Source organism: Corvus cornix, chromosome 1A (genome assembly GCF_000738735.6).
Source record: "Corvus cornix cornix isolate S_Up_H32 chromosome 1A, ASM73873v5, whole genome shotgun sequence".
Classification (NCBI taxonomy): Eukaryota; Metazoa; Chordata; class Aves; order Passeriformes; family Corvidae; genus Corvus; species Corvus cornix.
The window spans coordinates 13,548,522-13,571,882 of record NC_047057.1 but is presented as its reverse complement, the minus strand read 5'-3'; the positions used below and the strand labels follow the sequence as shown (position 1 = coordinate 13,571,882).

Below are 23,361 nucleotides of genomic sequence, written 5' to 3'. Positions count from 1 at the left end.
CCTTTGGTAGGCTGAAGTAGATTATAAAATGTCACTTATTCCTAGGTCTTAGTGTATTCTGCCTTGACATACAATATTTTTGTTCAAGAAAAGGATTCAGCAGGCAGTCGGTATTTTCAGTTCTTAAAAAGTAATTTCCAGCTGTGCATTCTAAGCATAATAGGATGTGATAGAAGGGAAGCAATACCAATACCCTATGAGAGTGTTAAGGATTTGCCTTTATGTTCATGAACCTATATAAAGAGGTAGAATTGTCAGAGGGATGAGAGGTAGAGGAATGGTTACGGGACTATAGCTCCCTCCTCTAATTTGCTCCTTGGCTGTGCTGAGAAGTGGCTGGAGCAGCATGTGGTGCTTCTGAGAGGGCGATGCCTTGGTGGCTGCTCCAGCCCTGGCACATGGTGATACAAGATACTTAGGTTCTAATTTGTTTAAAGCACAAGTCTTCCCAAAGGTAACAAAATGTTATATATGTGCTTTTAAAATCTCTTAAGGGAGAGTTGTCAGTTATAAATATATACTCACTAAATCTATTAGAGTTAATATAGTAATAGTTTTACTCCAGAGCTTTAAGGTTAAAGCAGACGGAAAGCTGACACACTTTAAACTGGACCCCAGTCCCCAGAGTCCATGTCAGTTGAGGGGTGAGCCATTGTTTTTGCTTAATTCCTGACAAGAAGACACAAGTACCTTACAGCCCATGTCCCGCTCACCTCTGATCACGACCACAGTGTTATTGACTGACTGTGCATGGCAAGAAATAATTATCACACAAGTGCCTGAAGCAAAATCCTACATTTGCTACTCCCTGTAATTAATAACCTATTGTATTTTTGTTGTATTTCACTTGACAGGGTTTCTTAACTAACTAAAATTGACCAGTTGGAATGTGTGAGTTCCTCTACAATATTTTAAATAAAACAGATAGGAAATGCACAGGCATTCTGGGTATGATCTGGCTGCTGTTGTGTCAGCTGCCTTTCTGCTGGGTTTCATTGTGTTGTTCAAGATAGCAACATCACTCTTGAAAGCACACAAGTGTAGAGATTTCTAATATTGTGTTGTCTGCTTAGATGACAAAAACTATCAAAAGGCACATACCCCTACCTGTGTTGCAGCTTCTGCTCTCACATAAGAATGGCAGGAAAACACTTGCAGGTGTTTCTGACATAGACCTGCTGTCCTTATGAAAAGTGCTTTTCTTTTGAAAACTGTAATTGCTAGGGCTTCCTTACTGTTGGAATAGCAACTAGGAGCATCTGTAGAAGTACAGCTAGCCACTGAACCTACAGAAAGGCCCACTGTTTTGAAATGCATCGTCCCAAGACATTTTGTTAGGATTGCAGAAAATTTGGAACAAAGCTGCCAGTTTTAACAGTTTAGCAGGAGGTGGCTGCCAGTCTGAGACACAGATGGAGGTATTTGGAGGAGCCAAAGCAGCATGGTCTTTCTGTTCTTTTCTTAAAACCATCAGAAGGATTAGATTTTTAGCACTTGAAGTGACTTAATTTAGATTTTGAGATAAAACACGGCAGGAAGAAATGGTACCTTTTTTAGTCGTCTTCCTCAGATTTTCTGTGGATTTAGGAGATCATAACCATATTTTAATTTTGTTTTGTTTAAGCAGCCTGGGCTTCCAGAATATGACTTTATGTCACAAGTGAACTACAAGCAGTTCTTGTATCTGTGGTACATGTAAATATTTGGTAGTATTTCACCTTTTTTAATCTCACGTTGGCAAGAAACTTCTTCAGAGTTTACTATGGCAGTTGATTGAATTTGTGATAGTGCATTGCTCCTTTAGTTTTTCTGTGCAGCTAAAAGAAAAGGGTCAGAAAACTAGTCTTCACATCCAAGACACTTGCTCATTGAAACTTGTGGGAGTTTAATGTTAGTTTTAATGGGTTCACATGCCTGACCACCTGTAGAGATGCAGCTTAGTCACAGCAAAAAGTTGCAGGGAAATAAGGGGTAAGTGTGGCTGCTGTAGCCCATGGCAAAAGCAGCTCTATAAACACACCAGCACGCAGGGCTTCATGAATAGCCTGTGCTGTCCTGCTGCTTGGCTGACCTTTGACCCCTCTGATCCATTTTTAAACAAACCCATGCAGAGGAAAGCATTTGCATACTGTACTGTTAAGAGAGATGATTTCCTTTATGCCTTACTAAGCTTCATGCAGTATTTCAGCAAGCTTTTTGTTTTCATTTCTTATATGGTATTTTTCTTATGCAGATGCAGGGATGTTCTCTACATAGCTGTGAAATGATTCATTTGGAATTTTGTGTTCAGTTGTGAACATGTGATTGCTAAAACTAATCTGAGAATTAGATTAGTTTATTGTGAATAAACAAAAATAATTGGCTACTAAAGTGAAAGGTTATTTGGCAAAGATTTAAAAGTTCAGTTAGCCTAGTTAAAATGTTTAAGTCTGTGCTTTAATAAACTTACTGTGAGGACTAAAAGGAAGATAACTTTATTAGGAAGTCATAGAGGGCTGTTTATAAATGGAAATAGTGGAACATCATCTTATGAAGGAAGTATCTGATACTGTGTGAAATGCCTTGGCTATTATTTTGTTAGTTTTATTTGATCTTTCAAAAAAAGCAGGGGAAAACCTGCTTGATTAAGCAAAATGTTGAAAACTCTGTAAATGAGAGTAGTCCTGCATTGCCTTAGAGATAAGCAGTAGTGTAAAGGCCTAGGCTACCTAGTCATTGGGAATTGTGTTGACTTAAATCCAGAAAAATAAAAAAGGAGGGAAAAAAAGCCATTGAAAAAAGTTGAATTTGAATAGATTTTATTGCTGCAGTTGCCAGTCCAGCCCAGTAATCTGTAGCTACCCTATTGATGGTGGTTTCCATGTTAGTAATAAATTTTGTGATGATTCTGTGATTAAAAAGGAAAAGACTGTATTCTTTTCTTCTCTTGCCATTCTTTTGTGTTTGATCCCAGATGTTTAGAAGTGCCATTTAAATATTTGAAGTATAATTTGAACCTTTTAATGCATCTTTAATTTCAGATCTTAGAGCAAATTTTGCTTATTTGAACATCTGGTTGGAGAAGTTTAATGATCTAGTTAATTCTTTGGGACAAGGATATGACTTCTTGCCCCTTTTTGGCCTGTGATTTTGATTCTGCAGCTCCTAGAACTCATGTTTTGCACTTCTCTGGCAGCCTCTGGGTCTAGAGAAGTTGAAGTAAATCCAGTGTATTCAGTATCTAGGTTTTCTTGAGTAATAATCCTTTGATTTTCAGTTTTTGTGGTATAAGACATTATTTTGATGTATTGTATTGTCAAGTGTTGTACACAAAAATGTCCCTTGGAACTGACTGTAACTCTGAAATGTTTTAACATGCTTAAAATGTTCCATTATCCTGTGTCGTGCTTATCAATGTTTTGTTGCTTTTATAGATTATCTTTCTCAAGGGATAGATCTGTCTGGAATTGAAGTAATTGAAAATGACCTGCTTTTTATTGCAAGAGCTCGTCTTGAGGTGGAAAACCAGGCTAAAAGGTTGCTTGAGCAAGGTGTGGAGACTCAGGTAAAATACACTTTGTTCTTTACTTCCTTTCAAAAATGACGTGTACAAGAACTTGAGCTTGATTTCTTTTGCTTTGTGTAGCACTGTCCAGTGTAAATTAAACAAGAGAAAGTCTTATGTGAGAAATTCTTACGTGTGACAATATTCAAAGAAATTGACAAAACTGGTCTTGTGCAATATTTACAGGAATAAAATTTTGCCGGATTTGATCCTGAAATTTGGAAGAAAGTAGGTGCTGATATGAAGACTTTAAACACTGTCATAAAAGCTTGGTGCATTAAATACCATATACAGCTTTGCCCATGTTGCTGAGCTTTATAGAGAAATATGAAAAACGCAGTTTCTTAAGACTGTAGGAAGATTTCTACATTTTAGCTGTGCAAAAATATATTGAAAAGATTTGTGTTAAAACTTTAAAGAGCTGCTTAAAGTTCGAGGTAAATATTCACTGTAGGGAAATAAGAATGAATATGCATAATTACATTCTTTCATATTAAATGTAATTATCTACATTTTTGTAACTTGGCTACATCTATTAACTGTTTGCAGTATCTTTAGTGCTATTTTCTTGCCTTTGTAAAATTGTCCTGGGTTGCAGTGTATTCTATTACCATCCTCATGAGCTGTTGAAATCAGGTGGGGCAATGTTTCCTTGCCTCCTCCCCCCAGACTATCTTTCTGTTAATGGCCCATCATTGTCCTGCCGCATGACTCAGAGAGAACTCCCTCCGGACTATCTTCTGTTAATGAGCCTCATCAACACTTGGCCTCATGACTCATTACCCCATTGTGAGATGCTCCACCCAGAGGGAGGAACCAAGCATCCCATCGTGGATATAATCTGAGACTGAACACCAGAGACAATCCATCCCACTGGATTTCCAGAGGACAGGAGCCACATAACCACCACTGGACCTTCTGAGGAGGAGCAGACCCTTTTTTTACAGGATCACCACTTCGGGAGGACTGCAGCCATCATTCTACCAGACTGCTACCACCACCCTGACTAACAGGGTGCCAGGTTGTATCCTAACTCTGTCAGTTTAACCCAGTGTTATCCCCTTTTATTGTTTTTTTCTTTCCCCTTCCTTTTATTTCCCTATTAAATTGTTATTCTGACTTGGTGTCTCCCACTAGTTTGTTTTCAAACTAGTACATAATTTGGCGCCCAATGTGCAGCACACTGCTGAGAAAAGTCAGAATTACAATTTTGTATTGTGGAAGCCACCTACTCACTATGATGTTCAACATGCTTACATGGGTCTTGTACCTAGCTCTCTATATTTTTCCGCACATGGGGAACTATCTGCTGATTGTAATGCTCCTCTGTAGACCAGGGTATGGTATAAAATTTGCTCTATTAGTCTATTATGCCTACTGCATGATAACCTCCGAGACAATGAACATAATTCGGAATATACACTCAACTTTGTCTGCTTGTCCTACTTTAGGCTGCTACATGTGGGACCTCAACAATCATACCCAGCCCCTGGGGGGAGGATTAAAGAATGCTTTTTTCCAGCCTTTCAGATTGGACACAGCAGTTTTTGAAAATATTGAGTTCCCTGTGGATGTTAAGGATGGCATAATCTTGTCAGTTCTTTTCTCTTTTTTCTCTATGACCTGCACTGTGTACACCATGCTTAGGATCAGAGCTATGGCACAGCATCCTCAGGATGAGAGGAAAAAAAGGAGCCGAGCAACAAGCACAATGTCTACATAGATTGTCGCAAAGAAGAAAGGAACCAAAAGCATAGTGACAGCATCCATGTCCACACAGACTGACACAGAGGAGAAAGAACCCAGACACAAGACCACAGCGTCCACGTCCACGCAGACTGACACAGAGGAGGAAAAAACCAAAGGAGCTGTAAGCATCTCCACACAAACTGTCACTGAACCAGAACAGCCTAAACCGATTGCAGTTGCCCCCGTTCAGAAGAAGAAATCAAAAAGCAAATCAGTCCGCATAGTGACTGACGAGGATGCAGCAGGACCTTTGCACCCAGCAGAAGAGGCAGAGCCAGAGATCATCACTCGGTCGCTATCCCTGGGTGAGCTGCGAGACCTGCGGAGGGAATTCACCCCCCAGACGAACGAGTCTATCCTGACCTGGCTGCTCCGCATCTGGGACGCTGCAGCCAATGACACCATTCTGGATGGAAGTGAGGCCAGGCAACTGGGATCTCTGTCCCAGGATGTGGTCATTGACCAGGGGATCGGGAGAACCCAAGGAACCCTCAGCCTCTGGCGGCGACTGCTTACAAGTGTAAGGGAGAGGTACCTTTGTAAAGAAGACCTCCAGGTGCACCAAGGAAAATGGAGCACAATGGAACAAGGTATCTGGTGCCTGAGGGAATTTGCTGTGCTGGAGATCATTTTCTCAGAAGACGAGAGATTTCCTAAGAGCCCAGATGGTGTCCAGTGCACATCACAGATGTGGTTGAGGTTCGCACGCCTTGGACCAGAGATATACTCCCGTTACCTGGCAACGCTGCAATGGAGGGAAGGTGAGGACAGGGTGGGCGTCTTGGTGAACAAGCTGAGGATTTACGAGGACACCATCACAGCCCCGTTTTACACTCATGTCTCATCTGTGGAAACAAGGCTGGCTGAGCAAGTCCGGAGCTTGATCGAAGAAGGCCATCAGAAACTGAAAAAGGAACTTAAGGAAGAGATTTACCACATCCCTCCAGAACCAACAAGAGTCTCTGCCATTAGGAGCTGGCGTCCCCCAACCAGGGAGACAGGATACACCCCACGAGGTAACCTCTGGTTTTTCCTTCAGGAACATGGAGAAGACATGAGTAAGTGGGATGGAAAACCCACCTCCTCCTTAGCAGCCGGGGTACGTGAACTAAAAAGAGGGGCAACTACCACAAGAAGTGCATCTAGAGTCAACGCCGCTCCGGTCTCTCGCGCACAGAACTCCAGACGGCATAGGAATGATAACATGACCGATCCTCTTGAAGGGACCTCAGGAGCATATTCACCGGAAGGGAGCAACATGTACCATGATCAGGAATAGAGGGTCCCTGCCTCTAGCCAGGTAGAGGAAAGGGATAATCGGGTGTTTTGGACTGTGTGGATCCGATGGCCTGGCACATCTGACCCACAAAAATACACGGCTTTGGTTGACACCGGCACTCAATGTACTCTGATGCCATCAAGGTATGTGGGAGCAGAACCCATTTCTATTTCTGGGGTGACAGGAGGATCCCAGCAGCTGACTGTACTGGAAGCTGAAGTGAGTTTAACTGGGAACGAGTGGCAGAAACACCCCATCGTCACTGGCCCAGAGGCCCCATGCATCCTCGGCATAGACTATCTCAGAAATGGATATTTCAAGGACCCAAAAGGACATCATTGGGCTTTTGGGATAGCTGCTGTGGAAACAGAAGATATCAGTCAACTGAGTACAATGCCTGGCCTCTCAGATGACCCCTCTGCCGTGGGACTGCTAAGAGTTGAAGAACAACAGGTGCCAATTGCCACAGCAACAGTGCACCGTCGGCAGTACCGCACCGACAGAGACTCTGTGGTTCCCGTCCATGAGATGATTCGTAAACTGGAGAGCCAAGGGGTGGTCAGCAAGGCCCATTCACCTTTCAACAGCCCTATATGGCCAGTGCGTAAGTCCAGCGGAGAATGGAGACTGACGGTGGATTACCATGGCCTGAATGAGGTCACGCCACCATTGAGTGCCGCTGTGCCGGACATGTTGGAACTTCAGTACGAGCTAGAGTCCAAAGCAGCGAAGTGGTAGTCCACTATTGACATTGCCAATGCCTTCTTCTCCATTCCTTTGGCAGCAGAATGCAGGCCCCAGTTTGCTTTCACCTGGAGGGGTGTGCAATACACCTGGAACCGACTGCCCCAGGGGTGGAAGCACAGTCCCACCATCTGCCATGGACTGATCCAGACTGCACTGGAAAAAGGTGAGGCCCCAGAACATCTGCAATACATTGACGACATCATCGTGTGGGGAAACACAGCAAAGGAAGTATTTGAGAAAGGAGAGAAAATCATCCAGATTCTCCTGGAAGCCGGCTTTGCCATCAAAAGGAGCAAAATCAAGGGACCTGCCCGAGAGATCCAGTTCCTGGGAGTAAAGTGGCAAGATGGACGATGTCAGATTCCCACCGAGGTCATCAATAAGATCACTGCGATGTCTCCACCGACCAGCAAGAAGGAAACACAAGCTTTCCTAGGCGCCATAGGTTTCTGGAGAATGCACATTCCTGAGTACAGCCAGATCGTGAGCCCTCTCTACCTGGTTACCCGCAAGAAGAATGATTTCCACTGGGGCCCTGAACAGCAACAAGCCTTTGCCCAGATCAAGCAGGAAATCGCTCATGCGGTAGCCCTTGGCCCAGTCAGGACAGGACCAGAGGTGAAGAACGTGCTCTACTCTGCAGCCGGGAACAATGGTCTGTCCTGGAGCCTCTGGCAGAAGGTGCCTGGTGAGACTCGTGGCCGACCACTGGGATTCTGGAGCCAAAGCTACAGAGGGTCTGAAGCCAACTACACTCCCACAGAGAAGGAAATCTTGGCAGCCTATGAAGGAGTCCAAGCTGCCTCAGAGGTAATCGGCACTGAAGCACAGTTGCTTCTGGCACCTCAACTACCGGTGCTGGGTTGGATGTTCAAGGGAAAGGTTCCTTCCACGCATCACGCCACCGACACCACATGGAGCAAATGGATTGCTCTCATCACACAGCGTGCCCATATTGGAAACCCAAATCGCCCTGGGATTCTAGAAATTATAACAAACTGGCCTGAAGGTGAGACTTTTGGATTATCTTCTGAAGAAGAGGAAGAGCAAGTGACTCGTGCTGAGGAAGCCCCACCATATAATGAGCTACCGGAGACTGAAAGACGTTATGCCCTCTTCACTGACGGTTCCTGCCGAATTGTAGGCGCTAACCGGAAGTGGAAAGCTGCAGTATGGAGCCCCACACGACGAGTTGCACAAGCTACCGAGGGACAAGGTGGATCGAGTCAGGTTGCAGAGCTTAAAGCCGTCCAGCTAGCTTTGGATATTGCTGAACGAGAGAAGTGGCTGAGACTCTCTACACTGACTCGTGGATGGTAGCTAATGCTCTGTGGGGATGGCTGGTTTGCTGGAGAAAAGCCAACTGGCAGCGCAGAGGGAAACCCATCTGGGCCGCTGAGATTTGGCAGGACATCGCTGCCCGAGTAGAGAAGCTGACCGTGAAGGTTCGACACGTGGATGCGCACGCACCCAAGAGTCGGGCTAATGAAGAACATCGCAACAATGAGCAGGTGGATCAAGCTGCCAAGGTGAAACTATCACAGGTGGATCTGGACTGGCAGCACAAGGGAGAATTATTCCTAGCTCGTTGGGCCCATGATGCCTCTGGCCATCAGGGGAGAGATGCAACATACCGATGGGCCCGTGACCGAGGGGTGGACCTTACCATGGACAGCATCTCCCAGGTCATCCACAGTTGTGAGACCTGTGCTGCAATCAAACAGGCCAAGCGGGTGAAGCCTCTGTGGTATGGTGGATGATGGTCAAAGTACAGGTATGGGGAAGCCTGGCAAGTTGATTACATCAACCTTCCCCAAACCCGCCAAGGCAAGCGCTACGTGTTGACCATGGTTGAAGCAACCACTGGATGGCTGGAGACCTACCCTGTGCCTCATGCTACAGCCGGGAACACCATTCTGGGCCTGGAAAAGCAAGTCCTGTGGAGACATGGCACCCCTGACAGGATTGAGTCAGACAACGGGACTCATTTTAAGAACAGCCTCATCAACACCTGGGCCAGAGAACACGGTATTGAATGGATATATCATATTCCTTATCATGCACCAACTGCCGGAAAAGTTGAACGCTGCAATGGACTACTTAAAACCACCCTAAAGGCACTTGGTGGGGGGACCTTCAAAAATTGGGAAGCGAACTTAGCAAAGGCCACCTGGATGGTCAATACCCAAGGGTCCATCAATCGAGCTGGTCCCGCTGAGTCTGAACCCTTGCACACAGTGGATGGAGATAGAGTCCCTGTGGTACACCTGAGAGGTATTTTAGGAAAGACTGTTTGGATTAATCCCACCTCAGGCAAAGGCAAACCCATCCGTGGGATTGTCTTTGCTCAAGGACCTGGTTGCACTTGGTGGGTAATGCAAAAAGATGGGGAAACCCGTTGTGTACCACAAGGAGACCTAATCTTAGGTGAGAACTGTGTGTAGGGTTTCATTGTATATATATATATGTATGTGTGTGTAGAGTTTAAAGAAGGTATTAATTTGGGATGATGTAGATGGTAATAGAATAAGGGGTGGATAATGTCCTGGGTTGCAGTGTATTCTATTACCATCCTCATGAGCTGTTGAAATCAGGTGGGGCAGTGTTTCCTTGCCTCCTCCCCCCAGTCTATCTTTCTGTTAATGGCCCATCATTGTCCTGCCGCATGACTCAGAGAGAACTCCCTCCGGACTATCTTCTGTTAATGAGCCTCATCAACACTTGGCCTCATGACTCATTACCCCATTGTGAGATGCTCCACCCAGAGGGAGGAACCAAGCATCCCATCGTGGATATAATCTGAGACTGAACACCAGAGACAATCCATCCCACTGGATTTCCAGAGGACAGGAGCCACATAACCACCACTGGACCTTCTGAGGAGGAGCAGACCCTTTTTTTACAGGATCGCCACTTCGGGAGGACTGCAGCCATCATTCTACCAGACTGCTACCACCACCCTGACTAACAGGGTGCCAGGTTGTATCCTAACTCTGTCAGTTTAACCCAGTGTTATCCCCTTTTATTGTTTTTTTCTTTCCCCTTCCTTTTATTTCCCTATTAAATTGTTATTCTGACTTGGTGTCTCCCACTAGTTTGTTTTCAAACTAGTACAAAAATTTAATGTTCTTTTGTCTATACTTTTTAATGTTCTTTAATAACCAAAGTATTTTAAATCTCTATTGCTAGACTAAGAGGAGAAATCTGGTACAAGTTTCTATCAAATTTGGATCTTAAATTAGAGAACAAAGAGGCTTAGAACAAGATATTTTTATAATTAAACTTCTCTGTAAGTTTAACTTTATAGTTAAACTTCTCTGTAAGTCAGTATAGCATTTGTTTATACTATTGAAGATTGACATGAAAATAGAACGTATACAGAATAGGAAACCTATTGAGTAAATTGGCTTGATTAAACAATTGAGGATTAAAATTATCAGTGTGTCTCAAACTTTTACTTAGACCTATCATTTCCACTATTTTTCTGCAGTAAGAAGTCATGGTTGTGGTAAATACCTTTGACTATTTGCTGGTAACAAAGTGGTAGGAAAAAAACCACCCCATTTTTCACTTGATTACTATTCCAGTGTTGAAACTTCTGGCTATTTGAGCATGTTGCCAAGCTGTGATTGCACTTTCTGCAAGCTGTGAAGCTTATAGATTATTTAATAAAGATTGACTGAAGATAGGGCCTAAGAAAAAAGCAAGTGGACATTTATTTTAAATGTAGCAAAAGTCTTCATCAGTGTGAACTCCTTCTAGTTTTTCATGTCAGATTTGACCTTCTCTGATAATTTTCTCTTCATATTAAGTCCTAAAATGGAACTGACAAAGAAACCCGGGGGAAATCAATCCCACTCCACCTGAAAAATAGACAGATTTATTAGGTGTTCCAGGCTGTCGCCAGGTAATCAAGAGATTATTAAAGTATATGCCTGTTGTGCTTTAGCTAGGGGCCTGTTTCCAACAAATGGAAGAGTGTTTAGAAGAATATTATTAGTGCTTAGTCATACCAGAAATGGGGATGTTTTCATGAGGAGGTGTTGGGTTATGCAGCACAGGTTTGTTGTTGGATATGATTTGTGAATTTAATATTGAGAACAATAGTTTGCTTTAGAAAATACGCCTGCAGGCATTGCCCAAGAAATCTAGAATTTGAGATGTGACTAGTGAATAGTAGGTCTTTGATTCCTATTACTGTAGCTATGTGTTTTATTGACAAGCTGATTTACATCTATACCTTCCAACCCCTGAGATTTCCCTTAAGAAGACATGGGACCTTCATCCTTTCTCCTGCATTAGGTACTACAGAATTCCTCAGATGAACTGTCTTCCTGCTAGTGTATATTCTGGTAGCTGTCTGTCCCTTTGAGAATAGTGCATCTGTATTTATCCAGGTGGTTCTTCAGTTATCTGATATTCATATTTGCAAATGCAGTTTTAGTTTCCACCCTTGTTTTCATCTGCTGTGTAAATAATACATGAGATCAGTTGCCTACGTAAGAGTGAGCTGTATTTCTATATTTCATCTAGCACTTTTCAACAATGCCTTAAGAGGAAAATTAGCCTTATGTCTCCATTTTAGAGTATTTCAGTGTCCATCTGGAAGAGAAGCAGGAAGCAGAAATACATTTAAAAAGTAAAACTGGAAGTATCTATTTTTAAACAAAAGTCTTTAGAATTTGGTGAATGTCTTCTCTAGAATTCAGCCTTTTTTTTTCAGAGACGCTGCTAGACTCTGACAAAAAGAATGGAGCTAAAGAGTCTAAATTGCTCCTTTTAACATTTTTATATATCCCCTTTGTTTCTGAAAGAGAATATTTTTGTTAGTTTGATTGTTTATTTAATGACGTATAAGTCACATGCTAATGAGCTGTGCACAGATTCCCCCAAATAACGTCCAGCAGTAGCACACGAAAACAGATACTTACACCTAAGTAATATATTGTCTTTTTCTCTTCAGTGTAATTCATGTTTTTATGGCATGTCCACACTGTGATGTTTGTGTATTTCTCAGAAAAAATGAAATCTCTTCCCCCTTTGGAAGTGTGGCATTAGCCACTGACTGCTTTAGAAGTGAAGCCTTTCACTCCTGTTCCTGGTAGAATCTTAAAGCTGCCATCTGGGTATAAACTGGAAGTGTCTGTCAGTGTGTCTAGACTTAACAGGCTCTCATAGAGCTGCCAACCACACTTGTCTTCCTAATCCTTTTAGAAAGAGTAAGCTCTCTTTGCTGTTGTTGACAAAAGTAATACCAATAATAGCAAACCTGACCACACAGGGGTACCAGTGGCTACAGGCAGGATTTTTATTGTCTTGTGTGCTTTGTTAGGCACTCCTAGTGTACATAGCACAGATTGATGGTCTTTCGTGACCCACAGAACAATTTAAAGAAAATGGATTCTACCCCATCTTTACTTTCTAGTCCTAAACTGTTGCTGCCTGCTTCGAGGTCGCCCTTCCCCCTCCCTGAGACTGGTCAGACCAGTCAAGACTTGCCCCTGCCATGTGCTCTGAACCTCTTTGTTCTAATGCGGGGCAAAACCAAAAGTAACTCAGACGCTGGAGCAGTGTCTGATTGGCCGTTCACCCCAGCTCCGCCCCCTGTCTGCCTCTTTCCATTCTCGTGAATAAAAGAGAGAGCTCAGAGTGGGCCCACCCTCTTTGGCTCAGCTCCCTTCTGCGAGTAACTGCTGCGTATCTCTGTCTCGATTGAAAGCACCTGATTGCAGGACTAAGGCCTAAGCCAAGAGCTGCATTTCTACCTCTTTGCTTCTGCTGGTGGTATCAGCTTTGCAGTTACCATTTTGCCACTTTTAGAGCTACTGAAATGCTGGATTGCCCCTGCTACCTCTCTAGGCTGCTCAAGGCTTTCTAAGACATTGAACCACGAGCCTAGCCGGTAAAAAAGCTGTGAGTATAACCACACTAAACTCTTTGCTAGCTTTCCTTCATACTGTAAGCAGGCTAATGGCAAATAGCTTAGGATGCAGGAAGGACTGCTTTAGCAGAGATGCATCAAGAACTTGATTAAAAGCCACCCTTCTAGCAGAAGGGACAGCAATGTTTTCTGCTTTAAAAATTTAAAAGTAGATATATATGCATCTTGCAACCACCTGAAACATCCCCAGCATTTCTTTTGCTCCCACGATGAACCCTAGGCTGAAGAATCTAGATTTGCTCTTGGTACCATGTCACCCCTGTTTTCAACAGCAATATTGTGTAAGAATAATAAGAAATAACTGGGGAAGAGAGGAATTCAGTAAGATTACCATAGCTCAATTCCAGGTAGAACAGTTTTTCCAGACACAGTGTTGTGGCTGCTATACTTAAAAATGAGAAAACTTCTCTGCAACTTAGCTCATGCTTCAAACCCTTTCTCCTGTAATATTGCCTTGCTTGGTGTGGGTCTTAGAGCCAGGGATGACCAAGCTTAGTTACACCTGGTAATGACAACGTTGGTAGCTTTAGGAGCCAGGCCATGTGTGCGCCGAAAAGAGCTTCATTTCCATCTCCTTCATCCTCTGAAATGGTAACCTTAGTTCTGAGCTAGATTCAGTGCTTTAAACACCAGCATTGGGTCTCTGTGTAAGAAGGATGGATTTTTGCATGGGTGAAATATGTTAGGAATCTATGTTCTTGCTTGTGGCTTTATTGATACAAACTGTAATAATTAGGATATAGGTTGTGAGGTATCAATGGTATCATTAAAGATTGATTAAAATATAAATATCCATTTAGGTCTAGCAGGATGTGGTGTGGAAATGAGAGCCGAATTCAGATTTCCCTGGGTTTGGACTTTAAACAGTTTGTCCTTCTGTGTGTTACAGAAACATTCTGTATCTTTGACCACATACTAAAAATTTTCATTCTTTGTCTCCTGGAGGAATCTGTACATGTCTGACTAGTTGGGCATTTTTTAGGTTTTAGAGAAATTATGTGATGGTTTTTATCCAGTTTCCCTTATAGGAGGTGTGGACAAACCTACCTGCCTAGCATGGACCTGGAGAGAGTCAAAATCACTGATAATTCTTTGAAATTGTTCTGGTGATCATATAGTGAAGTGTCCTGATCATGTTAGAGAAAGAAAAAAATAGGTGTAAGCCCAATAAGTATCCTTTGTTAAATTGTGTGTGCAGGTTTTTTTAAAATACATAGATTTATGTTTTTGCAAAATGAAGAGCTTTGCTAATTATAACCTCACAGAATAAAGAAGAGGAGGGGAAAAACTGCACCGAAATAAATCCTAAAACTCTACTTCTGACACGTATTCAAATGCTGGATTTGTATACACAGGATAAATAGGTAAACAGTATGCTCTGAACAAAATTTTCTCAGTTATTCACAGTGTAACATCTTTATACTGTTGTTATTTTGAACAAATTTGGGGGCATTTTGAGTTTTCATATTGTAACTCATTAAGAAGAATTTGTTTTGTGAATTGTTCTGTTTTGCATTCTTTTTCATGCTGAACCTTTCAGTTGTTGTCTCTGGAACAAGTACAGCTTTTCTTTACATTAAAAAATTATTAACTAGATGTATATGCATAAGTGTTCTTGACTAATGCTATTTAGTGCCTGAGAAAAGTGATGGGAGGATGAAGTGTCTGCATAATTAACCAGTTGTCTGGAGGTGATTATTCAGGAGTTGCTCAATTTATCTCAGTTCAGGGTTCCCTAAGCTAGGTGCTTGTGTAGTACGTCTTGCAGTGGTATTGCGAAATTGGTGAAATTAATCTGAGATCTCTCATAGACCAGCATTTAATCTCTTGTCAAGGATCTCTAATAGGTCTTGTTTCTTATCCCCAAGGGATTGGAGGGGAAAGTACGTACATAATTGACCAGTTTTCCAGACACAGTCATCAAGAAGTTGCATAATTTATTTCATTTCAGGGCCCTCTGAGCTGAGTGTTTATCTACCACAGTTTGCAGGGTTATGGCAAGATTGGTGAAATTATTCTTAAATCATTCATAGGTCAGTGTTCAATCTAATGTCAAGGATCTTAAGCAATACATGCACTTATTATCCCATGGCAGCATTTTCCTGTCATGCAAATGCACTTCAAGGTGTTTGAGATATTCAGATATTAAGAATGGTTGGCATTGGGCTCCATTTTCCACTTTTTGATGAAACATGGAAAAATATAATAGTGTTTCATTTTCTAATTGCTTCTAATTATTACTGCCAAAAGTGTGGATGGCTTTTGGAGCATGCCTGTATGGGCGGGATCCTGTGATCCTGAGTTTCCCAGTTACTTTCAATCTTGCCTACTTTAGCAAGAGGATGTGTTGCACTTTTTTCTAGATTACTTCATGATATTTTAACACTTCGATTTAAATCAAAAATGCCTGCTGTTTTTTGCTGGTTTAGTGTCATCTTCAGATGAACGCTTCATTGTGAAGTGGACTGTGCAAGTGCATGAATATGCTTTCTAAAGTTGTCAGCTTTGTGGAGATGGGCTTGACTGTAGAACAAAGTTTAAGGTTGTAGCAGGATGTCACATTGTGTGCCCCATGGTTGTGTAGGGGCTTCTAATGTACAGCTTTAGTTCATTTAGCTTAGAATCTGTTACATTACCCACACTGATGTACTGTGCTAGTCAGAAGCACAGTTTTAGTTTCCAAATGTTTTTGCCTGCCATTTGCTGCTTTTACATATTAGCTATCATATTTTGTCATACGTTTTAAGTAATATAAGCCCTTATGCACTTCAGCATGTCAGTGGGATTGATCGCTGTTACGTAGATGTACATAACTGCATAGGGGTGCATAATTACGAAATGATCGTTAGAATAGCAAATAAAGTAGAAAAAAAGAGAGAAAAGAACTCTTCTGATTTGGCTCGTAGCCATTCATCTTTTTATCCATATACTGTTGGTTACCCTCATGAAAAGCCTGGAATAACTAGAACTGGAATGCTACCAGAGAGTATGCTTTTTTGAAGTAAAAAAGTAATAATTGCTTTTTTCTTTTTTTTCTTTTTCTTTTTATTCTGACATTTAGTTCTATCTTGAAAGCTAGTAGTTGGAATTTAACCTTGTTACTGTCAAAAATTTAACCAATGTAGTATACTTTAGGCAGTAGTTGTTATATTTCCTTGTTATACCACCATCCTGATTCCCTGCAGGAGATCCTGATGGAAACTAGACTGAGGCACTTACTTTGTAATTTTTTTTTGTAAAGTGATTGACTACAGTATGATATAGAAATAGAAGGCATTTCTGATTATTCAGTTTGAAGTCAATTATTTGAATCTAGAGTAAGAAGACTGAAGTATTATCTGCAAAGAGGAAAATTTGAACCTGCTTGCTACTTTTGGCATAAGATGAGGGTGGTAGCTATAGTTGACTTTAAATCATCTAGTTTTGTTTAGTGAAAATGGAGTATGAAATCCAAAGCTTTTTATTTAAATTCATGTTAACCACCCATTTTGCTGCTTCTTCTAATTCTAATGTAGACAGAGAAGACTTATTCCAACACGTTATAGTTGTCATATTGGCTTTTGTTGTGAAAGATCACAATGGCATTTCAGTCTGTTTAATTAAAATCCTACTAACTTTCACTGTTTCATTTCTTTCTTTTACAGTCGCTCTGTATACATATGGAGAGTTTTCGTTTAATGTGTTCAAATGTCTTCACAAGTTTTATTCTAGCCTAACCTTTAAGTTTCTTTGTCATAGAAATATAGTCATGTTGCATTATTCAATTTTATTTTTCATCTTCAGTCTTATGGTTATGGTTTTCATGATCTTGTTAGCTTGCTAAATCAGATTCCTTCATCTGGCCATCTGGTGCATGGCACTACTGAAGGAGTTTTCTATAAATCTAAATTATTTTTTCCTTGATCTATTCTATTAAGATGTGATACAGCCACGTATGGCTCATCTAACAATCAAAAAATATCTCCCAAGTATATATTAGTTATATCCTACATCTGAACGGTAAACTTCATGGGGATTAACCAAACCTTATAAAATTTTCCCTTTACTATTCTGGTCTAAAAGGAGTTTGTTTTATCTTAAAGTATGATCTAATGGAACTGAAGTGTTAACCATGCTTCAGTAATTCAAAATCACCAAGCTAAACACTAAGCATGAATTTATACCTCTGAACTATGGATTAAAATAAACCACAGATTTCTCGGCAACATAATCGGCTGATACTGATATAACCTAGAATATCCTTTCAGTTTCCATAGGAACAGATGATAGAATGTTTTGAATCTTGGAATAGCTAAAATGAATGTCTGACTTCAATATAGTTCACTTCTACTTTGCAGTTTGCAACCTCTGCATGTAAGGGCTAGAAGTGTGCATTAAAAAAGGATGGTGGAATATTCGCCTAACACATACTGAAGTGGTTTTAGGAGCAGTAGTAACAACAATAACAAAAAATAGTATTAAAAATAAAAATAAGGTGTTTCTATGCATAATTCTTCAGGTGTTAGATCTGTATTTTATTTTACAGCTGCAAAAGGTTTTTTCAATTCCATAGGAAAAAAAGATCCATTAATTATTCCTTTATGTTAATGGCTCATTAAATGTGTTACGACAACAAAAAAATCAGTCTTGTTGGCCATCTCTAAATTTCATCTCCAGCCATTGTTTCGTCTCACTGTGTTACACTGTATAGGTGTATTTTCTGATTGGAATCATTCGTAGAACACAAAAAACCTTCGTGTAGCCAGAAAGAAAGATCAGCAAAATTTAAACAGAATATGTAGTGTGTTATTTAGGTGACTATAGCAAAAGATAATTATTGAAGAACAGGCAAGGAAACATGCCAGCTATAGTTGTACCTGTTTTATCAGATATTTGACATCGCTTTAACAGGTCATGTTGCTAAATCAGAGGAGATATGCTTTGAGTGTAAAAACATTAGCAATATTTAAAAGAGATATCTCTTTGAGATAAATGGATATGTAACTCCAGTATTGATGTAGAGGGGAAAATATGGAGATCTTGTTAACAAACCATTGGGAATCTGAGTGCCCATAACCTGAAGCATCGTGCATGCAGGTAGAAATTATAGTGTGTGGCTGATTGTTCAGTCACTTGGGCTCTTTTCATTTTTTGTATGTCATTTAAGGTACAACATGTTCTGCATTTAAGATACTTGATGTTTAAGCATTTTGTATGTGGAAATTAGGATAGTTCTGAAAGCAAAAAACAAAAAAGAAAAAAAGAAAGAAGCCAAATGGGGAAGAAGTAACAAGTTAACTTGTGATAGTTTCTCTATTCAGTGAAACAGGATTTTGAGAGAATGGAGCTGCACTGTGCTAGTATAGTTCAAATAGTACATTTTTTCAAGTATCTGTATTCCAAGACTATTTTCAACTACCATTAATATAGAAGACTCATGAGAGCTGTAGTTGTTGGAACATATGGGCAAGTTTAATAGCAACATTTTGAAAATAGCAGGATTTTTAAATAAAAGTAATATCTAGGGCTTTCCTGCTCAGTATTAGAATATTGTTTGCTGTTGTAAATGTGTGGAGGACCCTGTGTCACATGTTACTTTCTGAGTATTGATCCTTTTTAATTAATGCCTCTGGTTCGCAATTTTGCAGCATCCTTTAGAAAATTCCTCACAAAGTGTGTAGTAGGTGTTTTAGGCAGGTATTAGCAAACCTCATTCCACAGTGGGCAAAGACTGAGAAGTTCTGAATGACAAAAGGTGAACAGGAAGGTTCCTAACACGTTTGAGTTTGCAAGTTTCTATGCTTTAATGATTAGGCAACACTGGCCCTTTTTAACAATACTGACCTTGTTTCATGAAAATGCTTTTTCCCCCATATGAAAATAACGTTTTTTTTCTTAAATCCTGTAAGCTTCTATTTTTTCACCCAGTAATATTGTCAACTGTAATTGTTCATTTTTTGAAATATTTTCGGGTCAAGTAGAAAAAGCATTGTTAAATGAAGGTAGATTTTTGTTCTTTAATTTATGTTCAGCAGAAAGTTTTCAGGTGTGGAGGTGGGCACAGGGGACTCACTAATTTTGCATGGAAGGGCCCCTTGCCTTCCTTCGCCACCTTTCCCAGTTAGCAGCTCTTGCTGGTCTGCCTTCCCAGCTCTGGGCTGTCTCATGGCTGTGCAGCTGTGCCGCAGTCTCACTGGCGTTTCACTCCACAGCCCATTCTGGTCAATTCCTGCAGTATTCAGGATCAGATTCAGGCCTTATAAAATTAAAGATTTTTATGTACCAGATACTGAAGTTATAAAGTCTGTTAGGAGACTAAACAAAATGGGTAAGTTTCCCTTTAGTGATGAGGCAGTATGGGGAGATACTGTGTTACAATGTATTAGGAGCTTTGGTCTTGTAAAACCTTCAAATTCAATTAGTTTGCAGTTAAAGAATGCTTTTTTCTGTCCTTTGGATTTTTTTTTTCTTTAAATCATATTAAAGCAGAGAACTGAGATATGAAGCTGTCATTGTTTGCCAGATTTGGATTGCCTATCTCCACTGGGGTGGTGGCAATGGCAGCAGCTTCCTCCGCAGTACCCAGGTGCATACGTGTCTGTGGTTAGGGCACACACTCCTCCCCTCCTCCATCCTTCAGCTGGATACCATTACACTGCCATTTCCCTAGGCTTCAAAATGCCTTCTAAAGCATCCAAATTAATAAGAAGTCCTCTCACACTGGACATCTTGCTGTATTACCTCTGTTAATTTCCAATCTGTGACCCCGGGTGAGCCCACCAGCTGCCTTCTGAGAGCCCTATATTTGTATCTGAGAGCCCTGTACTTATATCTGAAGTGCTCCTGCGGATCAGCCCGTGGCCCAGGCAAGCGCGGCTGAACTGGGAACTGCCACCTCCTTTGCTGTTAGTGTTCCCTGCAGCTGCTGGAGGAGGTGTTGGCTCAGGGCTTGGGTGGCTTGGCCGAAGGCATGATATTTCTTGTTGATCATCTGTTAGCACTCCTTACTATTAATTGTACGTCTGCTGGACACATGTTCCACAGAGTAGTTTGCAAAGCAGACAGCCCCGGTGAGATGTTATCAACAGCAAATGGAGCATGAAACATTCCCTTTTCCCTTCCGTCTGTGGCAGGTAGTACACCGTGGTGTAAGGAATTCATAATTAGTTGATATGAGGCACAGACTCAAATGTACTGCCTTTAAGCAAATATTGAAAACAGAGGAAAGCAAGAGACTGCATTTTGAGGAGAAACCTGCTTGGACAGACACATACATAGTTAATTAGTCTTCAATAATTCATGTAATATTAATGTGAAGCATATAGTAATACAAGTGTTTAGTAAAATGGTTTTGGCTGAAATTTTAATACCTAATTGGGAGTTGTTGCCTTTTATTTTATCTCTATTAAAATTCTTGGGGAAAAGGTAGAATTAGCTTAAGTAAATTATTTAATATTACTACAACTATGTGTGTTATACATATTTAACTGAAAATAGTTTAGTCACTTAAAGTCACTAAGCTTCTTTAACTAAAAACCGTGTCTGATTTTGCACAATAATTTTGTGCCATGACCTCTTTCAGAGCTTTTCCCAGAGAATCCATCACTATCTAAACTGTCATTTTTTCCTTTACTGTTTTTCTTATGACAGGGTACTGCTGTATGTTTGTTAGTCTGATTTTTTAAAAAAAAAAGCTGCAACAAATACAAAGACAGCTGCATAAAATACAGATTAATGTTAAAAAAACAGCAAAAAAAGGGAGACAGTATTTATTGCTGCTCAGTTTTCTAGGTTTCATAACAGTTTATATGTTAGTGATACTTTATTAAAATGATGAAGTTAAATCTGTATCTTTCTAACTTGACCCTGTTTCATAATGCCATAAAATTCCTCAAGTTTTCATTTGATGGACTTTGAAAAATTTTGGTAGCAACAAGCTCTTTAACCAATGTGGTATTTCTTTGGGTACAATAAAGTAAAGATTGTTTGAAAAATTACTTGACTAATAAGTAATTTACATCTTGAAGCAGGCCCAGCACTGCTGCTGGGTAAACATGCTGGAACTGCAAAAGAAAGGAAAGCATAGTCATCTTTGGAGACATGTCATGCCAGAAATCCAGATGTGCAGGTCCACCTCATTTGTTTTTCAGAGCTGTAGTTTTGCCCCATACGCAATGTACTTTCCAGAATGAAAGGCTTGTAAAAGAGGAGGGAGCGATGAAGTCCTCTGTGAATACTCTTGGGGAAACGGGACAACTTGGCAAGTACCTGGACTTACATTTTTAGAAGCCCACATTTTAGGGTAACAGAGATAACATAGTAGCAAAAATAGTCATGAGAGCGTTTTGTCTAATCTAGGCAGAATTAGTTCATGCCTAAATCTATCCCTTGTACTGTCTTTGCTGAACCATCCTGAGGCTGCTGTTGTGCCTCTGTCGGTCTGAGGGAGCACGAGCATGCAGCGAGTGCCCAGGCCAGGGGCAAGAGGGGCAGCATGTCCCTGTTCCATCCCTCTCTTCTTGGTCACAAAGCACACATGTAACCAGGTATTGGGTGCTGATACACAGTCTCTCTCCATTTGTGCCACTCTTCCCCTCCGGGAGTGGGGAAGAAGGGAAGCTGGAAGATGATCTCCTTTCGGTCTTTTCCCCTCCCTCCTCCAGCACTGTATATGAGCAAAGCTAAAATCCATATGCATTTGGGAAGGAATGTGTGCTGTAGTAGGAGTCACCAGCAAGGAGGATGGGAGGGTGCCATATGTTCTCCTGCACTGCAGGTTTTACTCTTTCCTGGAGATTTGTTCTAAAATCCTATTGATTTCTTGTCCAAAAAATTTGGTTGTCTTTTTTACTTGATCAATATTATAGAATTATTATTAGAAGATCTGGCTATTATTGTTTAGTGTTGCTATCCTTGTGTTTATTGGGATGTAAGTACTGACTTATTTGAGAAAAACCTAAGACACCTTGTTCTTTATTTTAATGTTAGATGAAGGATTTTCCTGAATTCGGATCTAGGTCAGTATTATTACTGTTGGGGTTTTTGTGTACTGCATATTGAAAACTACGTTTCTCAAGCACATATGTATCACCCAGTAGAAACTTGCGGTATGACAATGTTACTTGGTAGCTTTTTGCTTCAGGTTTGGTTTTATTTCCTGCCTAAGGAGATCTTAATGCATGAGGCTTTTTCATTGTCTTTCTACTTGACTCTTGTTTTATCCCCCTTTAAAATGAGCCACTAGGAATCTGAATTTCAAAATTGTCTGCAAATAAATGCAAGCAACCTTTCCACAGACTGAAGACTTTTTCATTTGCTGTGCTGCTACAGTCTATTCTTCTATCCATTTGGGGAATTCACTCCCCTTAATTTAGGATCAGCATTCTACCACACCTTAGAATTAAATTTAATCTATCTCATGATCAAGGTTATTTTTCTCTTTAGTAGAAAATATCATTCTTCACAGAGACCCTCTGACAGTATTTTCATATACGGCGTAGTGGGAAAGCATCACTGTGTCAAGTTTGTTGCTTCAGTGCAGGTTATAAAAATAAAAGAGTAAAATTAATAAATTCACAGAGTTCTACAGTGAGCTAAGAAACCTTGTGCTGGTATAGTCTGACTTGTATAGTGCTGGACACAGACTTAAATTAATCAGATAGTGAGCTGTAAGATGTAAAGAATAACAGCTATTATGAGCTAGAAATTATATTCTAAAGCAGGGGATTTGATAATTACTTAACATTTATTGGACTGAACAGTATTGAATTTTAAAACAAATTGTATAGCCATGTAAATAAAATAGTCTTTGCTCTGAGATTTGACACAGCAAAACTGCTGACAAAAATAAGGTAGATCATTGAAATAATGTCCTGGCTTGTAAACATCTGAAGATTGATGTCGTGCATATTGTTTTAAAATGCAGATTTGTTAATAATGAGGTCTGTATTTGTATTTTATATTCTCTATTCAGTTTAGAAATATTACAGTTTTATAGAGTATCTTTGGGATTTTCTTTTCAGAAAAGATATGTTTTAGCATAGGTTTTAGTTCTGTTCAGAGCCTTTCATTTTAATTCTAGAACAAGTGATAAGAACTTTTAAAAAATGCTAGGCTATTGGC

The 23,361-nt window shown here is 40.5% G+C and overlaps 1 protein-coding gene across 2 annotated transcripts in view; it reads left to right on the top strand.

The window, feature by feature from the left end:
• The window catches only part of COG5 (component of oligomeric golgi complex 5), a 185,291-nt gene that overhangs the window by 71,815 nt on the left and 90,115 nt on the right, over window positions 1-23,361 (top strand). For both annotated transcript variants that reach the window (XM_039570346.1, XM_039570347.1), the window contains exon 7: window positions 3,414-3,544. In XM_039570346.1, the coding sequence (XP_039426280.1) occupies window positions 3,414-3,544 (131 nt within the window). The remainder of the gene's footprint in view (window positions 1-3,413; window positions 3,545-23,361) is intronic.